A 10915-nucleotide genomic window follows, 5' to 3' on the forward strand; every position below is an offset into this window, starting at 1 on the left:
AACAAACAAACAAATAAATACAATGGTAGTGAGAGGTGCAGAAGGTTTGGACCCAGAAGACCTCGATTTTTATCTTCAATGTGCCTCTTTCTAGGAGTATTACCTTCCTTCTCTGAGCCTTTATTTTCTCACGGAAAATAATGGTACCACCAACTAGGTGGGGCTGTGTCGAAGATGAAAGAAGCTAATGCTTTGGGAAGGAGGATTAGCTTTTCCAATGTAAAGGGTTGTCCATACTGAAAGTCAAAAAGGAGATAATAGTACACTTGATCTTAGCCAAAAGGCCAAGAAATGATAGAAAAGAGAGATAGTGGTAATAGTGATTAGCGGCTTTGTAGATTTCTTAAGTACCTTGAATACATTGGGCTAGATTTTTCCTGTGTGTAAAAGAATCTTAATGGTGAATAAATTCCCTTGGGAGAGCCAGCTCTTCTTTAAGAACACCTGGGAAAAAGTGGGTATAAGAAAACTGATTTCCTTAGCTATGTCCCAGGGAACGATGGGGTGATGCTCTCTCCAAGGTGCTCAGCTTATACCCTGGAAGAACCTTGTTGTTGAGTATTTCATTCTCACATACATTTTTCTTTTTTTTTTCAAATTGGAATTCCTCAGAGAGGATCAAAATAAATATTTACATCCCCCAAATATTTACAAATACAAAGCATGAAGTTTTATGCTTATTATCACAATGCTTCTCAATTTGAAATGCTTTCTATTCATCACCATAGCCATATTTTGAAAATGACATCAAAGCTAGATTATTGATACACATTTACCAAATGCATTGTGAATGAAAAAGGGGCTATGTAATAAACCTGACAAGCTCAGGAGGGCCACATGGCAGGCCTGACAAGTTCAGTGACCAAAAGTAACCACACAAGATGGTCTGATCACAGATTCCTAACTGGGCAGGTCATGACAGGCAGTCATGTTCCAGGCCTACAGCTTCCTTAGCAAAGGTCAATCTTGACCATTAGTGAGCCCTGTCCCTTGTTCTTAGGGACATCCAGGATAACATATCTTTAAAATGTCAGGGCACTTTTATTTCTAGACTCCCTCAAAGGCATAACTGCAGGCACCAGAGCACAAAACCATCAGAGCATGAGTCCACAGAACCCCTCATGATTATCTTGTCCCCTGCATTCTGTATCTATGCACTGTAAATGATGATTATTAACTCTCTTGTATTCGCCAATGTAAAAGAAATATGTTTCTCCATTTTGCTTTTTATCCAGTTCTAGAAATTTCCCCATTTTGCTTTATCCTGCTTTCTTAAACCACCAATGGGATTCTTGTAAGCATTTTTACATTTTCTCCTTTGATTCTAAATGCATAAAAAGAACTGCAAAACCTCCACTCTCTGGAGCATTTTCTCAGTCCATTGAGATCTCGCTTCTGGGCATGTCCTCAAAAATTTGGCTCAAATAAACTCTTACAAAACTTTTCTGTAGGTTTAAACATCCTTTTCTTACTCTTCGAAGAAACCACTTTTTTTTGGAGTGACCATCCTTTGAACTTTATGGTATTTTTGCCTACTGTGACACTTTATTCTGGCCTATGCCTTGCTGGCAAGTAAGTCATGTTTTTCACTGTGCTGTGATGTCACAGTCCCTGTTTTGTAGTCCCATATTGCTCATTCACTTGCAGTTGAGCCTTCCTCAATAACCCAGGTAGGTGGTCTATGCATGAAGAGCTTCTCAATTTCCATGTCACTGCTGACCAAGAGCCTAATACTCTTACTTATGGGCATCTTTGAGTGCGATGTCCTGATACTTCCACCTTTGAGGAGCATGTTTTATTTTTTAGCTATTTTGATTTTGCATTTTCTAATTTTATTTGTTCGTGTGTCTTTTATTTCTAATTTCTATGGAGGCAAAACAAGTTTTAAGCCCGACTTTTACCAGGTGGTCTTGTGATTTTAAAGAATCTTCACACATTAAAATTCCATTTTTTATGTTATATAATTTTAATAGAAATGCTCATTTTATGGAGAGAAGATGTAAAAATTTGAATGATTCTTAGAAGCTTCTTATGCCCTTTTTATTGCCTTTTGATATGGCTAATTCATTAATAAATGAACTATGGCATGTTTTATCACCTATCATTATTCAACAAAAGAGAATATTTTTTCAATGAAAATTTTAGAGCAAATTTCTAATTTTCCTTTTCTGAAAAATACATTTAAAAAATTAGATGACCTTGAACTCAATTCAAAATTAAAAATTTACAGCTACTCTTTCAATTTGTTTACTTCCATAAGGGTCCCAAGAAGGTAAGTTTTATTATTATTATTTCTATTTTGTAGACAGGCTGAGTGACATTGAGAGAAACAATGTGGGTTGTCTATGATCACAGCACAACCATTTCATCTCTAGGAACTAGGCGAAAAGCCATTTGTGGTAAATTCTCAGTTGTGAAACATCCCTGTTCTCTTTCCTTCTCTCTTACTGTACTTATTTTTCTTCTTTTCTGTAAATATTTTCAGAGAATTCACTCTCTCCTAGACACTTTAAAAGAGGCTCAGGGATTAAAAAAAAAAAAGTCACTTTTCTTTAAAAGTCCTCAATGTAATGGAGAAAAACAGTGTACATACAATATATTCTTATTTGATACGATATGACTAGAGTTATGCCAAGTATGATGTAACTGCTGAGAAAATGTGATGAAGGCTACTTGAGATTGTAGAAAGGAGAAGTGAATGGATAAAGATTTTAAGGGATAAGTGACGCTTTGAGCTGAGGCTTCGAAGGTCAAGTAGAGAAGAAGGGAAATGCTGTAGGGAAGAGAGAGCACAAGTTAAGGAAGGCAGGAGATTGTCAGGGTGTGGTGTCATGCCCAGTATCACTGAACGACGGGATAGTCGGGGGAGGGCTACTCAAGAGATGTGCAGTGAATTCAGCAGGACTGGGTCTTGAAGTTTCAGTGCATCTCACGAAGTCTGGTCTATTCTGCAAAAATGGGTTGCTGATGATATGAGAAGCAGAGCAGTGACTGACACTTGTGAAATTCTGAAAAATTGCTCTGGTCATAAGGTGACAGAGGGATTAGAAGGAGGAGAAACTAGGAAAATGAGGCCCATCAGGAATAATTACAACTCATGGAAGATGATATAAAGCCTAAGCTAAAGCAGTGACCATGGATATCAAGAGAGTGGGGTGGACAAATTTGAGATTTTTGAGATAGACTAGAAAAAGAAAAAAAGACACCTAGTTTGTAAATGGAAAAGGCAAGTTTCTATTTTACAAAGAGCTAGAATTCTGGCAAAACAAACATTTTTAGTGTAAAATTGTGATTATTTGAAACACAGCTCATTAAAAACCTCAAATAATTGGCTTTTCTGAGCTACATATTTATGAGGAACTCAAATGACAAGAAAACAAGCTGAGAGCAATTTTATTCTTAAGGAAGCAATTCCTACTTTTCGTTATGTCATCACTTCCTATCGGTTCAATTTCTTACATCTTTGGTGTCACATTCCTGCCCTCTCTTACCTCTGAACATAAACCTTCTAGTTGTCCTGCATTCACATGCACATGCAGCAGCGGCCCCCTCCTTCCTTCCTGTCACTGCAGAGGTGCACAGTTACCACTGGCAACAGTACTACCTTAGGTGCCTGTCTGCCCCACTGGTTATTCTGTTAACTGTTTCAGGGCAAAGACTGTTTTTCACTTTTATCTCTCAGAAGGAGGGTGCTAAGAAAAGAGTCTCTTCTATGTGTCACACACTGTCCAGAAGAATTAAAATACATGATCAACTGAAGGCTCTCAATACCCATATGGGACTATTACTATCATTTCAGAGATTAAGAGACTGAGGCCCAGATCACATAATGAAAAAGCCAATGCCTTTTATGTTAATTCACATTACTGTCCTAATATCTTTTTTATGTCCTGGCACATAGTTGGATGCTCTCAGCAGACATTTAATTAGCAATATACAGAGGTGGGTCTTCTCATCAACAGGTAGCTCTTTGTCATGCTTGCTGGTGGGTAGGGATTCCCCTGTCCCTGGAATATATAAATAGTATTGTGTTTCAGCTTTATTCTGGGTTAAATGTGGTATTGTGAGTTAGTACAGGAATTTCACTTTGTTGCTATTTATGTTTTTATGGGATAATGTGACTCAAGGGACTAATAGTGGTTACAAATGTAGTCAGTATGTCCTTGGCTTGTCCTGTGGTAAGTATACATGTGTCACATTTACAATAAGATCACAGATCTTAATGCTCTTTGAGTGTCTACCTTCCTATTAGCAGGACAGTTAGTCTTTTCCTTGTATCCTTCTCTCCAAGCATTCCTAGGGGCCCTTGTTGCACAAAGTGGGTTCCTTTGCAGTTCCCATCTGTCCTGAGCCAAAGCAAATTCTAGTTGTAGGGTTAGAAAGGCTTTATAGGGTTCATCAATGTATGGTGTACATGACATCCACAGAAAGGTATGCTGAGTGTAGGACACTGTGCTGGACATACTGGCGGTGTATATTCCAGGAGCAGGAACTTCCTCCTTGTTGATCCCTCATCTTATAGGGCAAACTCATCGGGGAGAATACAGTGGACTCCAGAGCTTTCACGGTCAATTGTCTGGGATAGCAAATTGCCTCTGGTGACCTTGGGCCTATGGTAATGTACCGCCAGAATAGGAAGGCCGAGTTCATGTTAGCTCCACCTGCAAGGAGGAGGGGAGAACATACAGTGTTTGTTGACTTTTTCTGTCAGGCCAGTGCTGGTCAACAGAAATATAATGTAAGCCACATATGTTATTTTAAGTGTTTTAGTAGCTACAGTAAAAAAAGTAAAAATAAACAGTTAAAACAAAATTTTAATAATATATTTTCTTGGAATCACTATATCCAAAATATTTTTGTTTCAACGTGTAATCGATATAAAAATTGTTATTGAAATATTTTACTTTTTTCTCTTTAATACTAAGTCTTAGAAATCAGGTGTATATTTTACACTTTCAGAATTTTTCAATTCGGGCACTAAATTTTCTTTGGAAATACTTGATCTGTACTTAAATTTTACAAAATTTACAGTTAAAAAGTAGATTTTTCACACCCAAGCTGTTCCAAATATACTTCAAAGTTTTCTAATAACTGAATTGAGGATTGGTTTTCAATTTTAACTTTAAAAAGTTAAATTAAAAGACTAAAGCTTATATTAAAATTCATTCTTTGTTACTCTAGGCACAGTTCAGCAACTTGATACGACTATATCACTAGTGGCTTCTATACTGAACACAGAGTGAGCTCCTGGAGTCATTTCTGGGCAATCCCAGGTATGTATAAAGCTAATGTTACCTGGGACTCACGAGGTCTTAAAAACAGTAACACGAGGATATAACACAGATGGACAATACCAAGTCCCAACTGTGGGTTTGAATTCCAGCTTTGCTATTTTCTAGCTATGTGAAATTACTTCGCCTCCTGGGCCTCAGGTTACTCATCTGTATTTCTCTTCTCAACTTTGTAGTGAGGAATACATGCTTGGTTTGCAGTGAGTTATCAATAAAGGCAGAGTTTAAAAATCATTTTATATTTTATTATCTTATTTTCTCCTTACTGAGACCTCATTAGGTAGGAAAAGAATTATTATATCATTTTACAAAAGAACTAGGACTTGAATTCGGGTCTTCAAAATCAAGGCCCATTTTGCTTTCTGTATTACAATTATCATCATCATAAGCTAACTTGAATTAAGCAGTGCCTGTGAGAAGAGGCACTGTTCTTAGGGCTTTACATTTAATAGCTGTACAACATCAATTTTCCCCTTCTGGTTTCAAGGAAGCAGGGCTTGATACAGTTTTCATAACTATAAACCTGGTGTACAAGGCTCAAAGAAAAGGCTGACTTGCTATCAGTATCAGGGGTTCAGTCTTCCCATTTCTCACTAACTATCTGCCTTTCTACTTCCCCAAACATCTATTTTAAAAGAAAATTAAAGACTCAATTTTAATGCATATTAGTTCTGCACATTGCCTTGATCAATAGGAGGTCACAACAAAAGAGCATATCCAATATTTAGATTTCAAGTTCCCATACCATTTATTTAAAAAATTAAAATTAAATTTTTATTTTTCAATTAGAGTTGACATTCAATATTATTTTGTATTAGTTTCAGGTATATAGCATAGTAGTTAGACATTTATATAATTTATGAAGACATCCACCTGATTAGTCTAGTAACCACGTGGCACTATACAGTTATTACAATATTATTGACTATATTCCCTATGCTGTACTTCACATCCCTGTGACTATTTTATAACTAAATTTGTAGTTTTTAATCCCTTCACTTTTTCACCAAGCCCTCTAATCCCTTCCCATCTGGCAATCACCTGTTTGTTCTGTATCTATGAGTCTGCTTCCATTTTGTTTGTTCATTTATTTCATTCTTTGGATTCCACATATAAGTGAAATATGGTATTTGTCTTTGACTTATTTTACTTTAATAATACCTTCTAGGTCCATCCATGTCATTGCAAATGGTAAGATTTCATTTCGTTTATGGCTGAGTATTATTCCATTGTATATATGTACCACTTCTTTATCCATTTGTCTGTTGATGACCAGTTTGGTTGCTTCCATATCATGGCTATTGTAAATAGTACTAGGGTGAATATAGGTGTACATATATCTTTTCAAATTAGTGTTTTTTTTTTTTTTTAAGATAAATATCCAGAAATGATATTGCTGGATCATAAGGTAGTTCTATTTCTAATTTTTTGAGGAACCTTCCAGCTGTTTTCCATAGTGGCTATAGCCAATTTGCAATCCCACCAATAGTGCGCAAGTGTTCCCTTCTCTCTGCATCCTCACCAACACTTGCTATTTTTTTGATTTATTGATGGTAGCCATTCTGACAGGTATGAGTTGATACCTCATTGTGGTTTTAATGTTTTTCTCTGATGATTAGTGATGTTGAGCAACTTTTCAGATGTCTGTTGGACCTCTGTATGTCCTCTTTGGAAAAATGTCTATTCGGGGTCTCTGCCCATTTTTTAATTGAATTATTTGATTTTTTTGGTGTTGAGTTATATGAATTCTTTATAAATTTTGGATATTAACCCCTTATCAGATGCATCACTGATGAATTCCTTCTCTCACTCAAAAGGTGGTCATTTCATTTCATTGATGGTTTTCTTTGCTGTGCAAAAAATTTTTAGTTTGATGTAGTCCTATTTGTTTTTTTTTCTTTTGTTTCTCTTGCTGAGAAGATATATCAAAAAAATATTACTAGGAGCAATGTTAGAGTGTTTACTGCCTATGTTTTCTGCTAGGATTTTTATGGTTTTGGGTTTTACATTTAAGTCTTTATTCCATTTTGAATTTATTCTTTTATATAGTGTAAGAAGGTGGTCCAGTTTCATTTTTTTTTGTATGTATCTGTCAAGTTTTCCCAACACTATTTATTGAGTAGACTGTCTTTACTCCATTGTATAGTCTTCCCTCCTTTGTCATTGATTAAATGACCATTTAGGCATTTCTGGACTCTCCATTTAGTTCCATTGGTCTACATGTCTGTTTTCATCCTGGTACCAGGATGTTTTGATTACTATAGCTTTGTGGTATAGTTTGATACCAGGTAACATGATATCTCCAACATTGTTCTTTCTCAAGATTGCTGTGGCTATTTGGGGTCTTTTATGGTTCTATACAAATTTTAGGATTATTCTAGTTCTGTTAAAAACGCCATTGATATTTTGACGCTTGCTATGATATTAGTCTTCTTAAATTTACTGAGATTCGTTTTGTGGCCTAATATGTAGTCTGTATTGGAAAATGTTTCATATGCACTTGAGAAGAATGTATATTCTGTTGCTTTGGGATGAAACACTTTAAAAACATCAATTAAATCAATGTGGTATAGTGTGTCATTTAAGGCTGCTGTTTCCTTGATGATTTTTTGTCTGGAAGATCTGTCCATTGGTGTCAATGGGATGTTAAAACTCCCTACTATGACTGTATTATTGTCGATCTCTCCTTTTATGTTGGCCAATATTTGCTATATATATATATATATATATATATATATATATGTACACACACACACACACACACACACACACACTCATATGTTGGGCACATAATATTTACTAGAGTTGTATCCTCTTGTGAGATTGATCCCTTTATCATAATGTAATGTACTTCTTTGTCTCTTATTTTCGCCTTTTAAAGTTTAATTTTTTTTTTGATATAAGTATTGGTACTCCAGCTCTTTTTTCATCTCCATTTGCATAAAATATCTTTTCATCTCTTTACTTTCAGTTTGTGTGTCTTTTGATCTGAAGTGGGTCTTTTGTAGACAGCATATGTATGGGTCTTGTTTTCTTATTTGTTCAGCTACCCTATGTCTTTTGATTGGCATGTTTAACCCATTTACATTTAAAGTGATTATTGATAGATGCATAATTATTGCAATTTTATTCTTCATATTTATGTTATTTTTTCTCTTCTGCTTCTTCTTCTTAAAGAAGTTTCTCCAATGTTTCTTGTAATACTGGTTGGTGTCGATAAATTCTTTCAGCTTTTTCCTGTCTGGGAAGCTTTTTATCTCATCTTCGATTTTAACTGATAGCCTTGCTGGGTGGAGTAGTTTTGGTTGTAGGTCCTTACTTTTCATCATTTCGATTATTAAATGCCATTCCATTCTGGCCTGTAAAGTTTCTGATAAGAAATCAGCTGACGATCCCTTGCAAGTAACTAGTTGCCTTTCTCTTGCTGCTTTTAGAATTCTCTCCTTGTCTTTAATCTTTGCCATTTTAATTATGATGTGTCTCGGTGTGGGTCTGTTTGGGTTCACCTTATTTGGGACTCTCTGTGCTTCCTAATCATGTATGTCCATTTCCTTCCTAAAGTCAGGAAATTTTTTGGTCATTATTTCCTCAAATAGATTCTCAATCTCTTGCTTTTTCTCTTCTTTGCATACTCCTAAGATATTAAACCAGGGGTTTCCAACTGCTTGGCCACAAACTGGTACCTGTCCATGTCCTGTTAAGAACTGTGTCACATAGCAGGAGTTGAGTAGCAGAGAGTAAGCGAAACTTCATCTGTATTTGCAGCCGCTCCCCAGCACTAGCATCAACACCTGAGCTCTACCTCAGATCATCAGGCATTAGATTCTCATAGGAGCACCTGTCCCTGGTGCCAAAAATGTTGGGGACTGCTGCCTTAAACTATTCTCTCTTTTTGTTTTTTTTAGGTTTTTTTTTTTTCTTTTTGCTGTTCTGATTGGGTGTTTTCTGCTACTTTGCCTTCCAAATCACTGATTTAATCCTCTGTTTCATCTAACCTGCTATTGATTTCTTCAGGTGTATCCTTCATTTCTGACTGGTTCTTTTTCATGGTTCCCCTGTCCTATTTTATGTGTACTCTCTCTTTGTTGAAGTTCTCACTGAGATAATCTATTCTTACCCTAAATTCACTGAGTATCTTTTTAACCAGTGTTTTGAACTCTATCTGGTAGGTCGCTTGCCTCCAATTTCATTTAGTTCTTTTTCTGGAGTTTTTTTCCTGTTCCTTCATTTGGGATATGTTTCTTTATTTTCTAATTTTGGCTGTCTCTCTGTGTTTGTTTCTATATATTAGGTAGATCTGTTATGTCTCCCAGTCTTAGCTGGGCGGCCTAATGTAGCAGGTGTCCTATGTGGCCCAGTGGTACAGTCTCCATGATCACCTATGCCAGGTGCTCCAGGAGTGACCTTTTTGTGGTTGTGAGTGCCCTCCTATTATAGTTGAGCTTTGATTGTTATTGTCATGTAAGTGAGTGGGATTGACTTTCAGGCTGACTGGCCATATGAACTGCTGTGTAGGGGCTAACCCCATGGAGAGGAATTTGCCCCAGCAGGCTTGTGTGCCTGTTGAGACCGCCCGTTAAATACAGTGTTTGAAGGGGTGAATCAGGTACTGTTCTACTGAAGTCTGATGCCAGCCTCTGGGTGTGTTGGTTCTAGAGCCCCTTGGGAGGGTCTCCCATGCAGGCCAAGGTCAGCCACTACCTAATGGGAGCTACCTGTAGGTGCCACAAAGCTATGTAAGGTTGGTTGCTGCTTGTGCTGGACCTGTAGGCACTTGGGAGAGGCTACATGGTGAACAAAGGCTGGCTGCAACAGCACTGGGCCTAAGGCAGCTCAGCAAAATGCTCATGGCACCCCAAAGTGTGAAGCTGCCTGCTGGCTGCTCGTATGGCTCAGCAGCTGAAAGATCCTCAGGCAATATGTGAATTAAATAAGGCACCAGGCAATAGGCACTAGGAAGACACCAGGATAAGGCAAGCTGTGTTCCCCAGGTTAGTGCAGATTCAGATTTGGTGCCAGTGCTGAGCCTGTGGCCACCTGCAAAAGTCTCAGCTCATACCAAGGCCAGCTACTGCCCACCTCGGACCCATAGACCATTGAGATTTGCCCAAGAAATGTCACAGCTTGGCCTGGGGCTGATTGTCTGCTATTGAAAATGTCTCCCGAGGTGCATGAGCCTGCTGACTGCCACTGAGGAGCCTCCTGTTGAGAGCACCAACAATTTGTGAGTTGGGTGGGACGAGATCTCAGGGAGTCACAGGGTGGGTGGAGCAGAGCTCACCAGGCCAATGCAGATTCAGATTTGGTGGTGTAGAGGGAGGGCCCAACCCAGGAGGGCCCAACCCAGGCAAGATGGCGCTTGCCTGTAGGCTGTACAAGAGTTGTATTCAACAAACGGATAAAGGTAGCTATCCCTCCAGCCCTTGCCCTGAAGCCACACAACTCAGTCTTTTCCTGTATGTCTCTGGCACTTCCCAAGCTGCTGTCCCTCCACTGGAGCCAGGGGTGAGTGCACGTGAGTGAGTGTGTGAGGGCCCTTTAAGGGGATGTCTGGGTTTCCTTATGGTCAGAATCCCCTCTGATTTTCACAGCCAGTTTTTGTGGGGCCTTTTCTTCCCTGTACT

General features: G+C 38.0%; 1 protein-coding gene across 1 annotated transcript in view; it reads right to left on the bottom strand.

Annotated features, from left to right (window-relative positions):
* Nucleotides 1-3977: 3977 nt before the first annotated feature.
* The window catches only part of SPATA16 (spermatogenesis associated 16), a 216199-nt gene continuing 209261 nt past the window's right edge, over nucleotides 3978-10915 (bottom strand). Inside the window, exon 11 of the mRNA XM_011380541.2 lies at nucleotides 3978-4661. Within this exon, the coding sequence (XP_011378843.1) occupies nucleotides 4647-4661 (15 nt within the window). The 3' untranslated portion in view covers nucleotides 3978-4646. The remainder of the gene's footprint in view (nucleotides 4662-10915) is intronic.

The sequence above is a fragment of the Pteropus vampyrus genome, unplaced genomic scaffold (assembly GCF_000151845.1).
Source record: "Pteropus vampyrus isolate Shadow unplaced genomic scaffold, Pvam_2.0 Scaffold12, whole genome shotgun sequence".
In the NCBI taxonomy this organism is placed as follows: domain Eukaryota; kingdom Metazoa; phylum Chordata; class Mammalia; order Chiroptera; family Pteropodidae; genus Pteropus; species Pteropus vampyrus.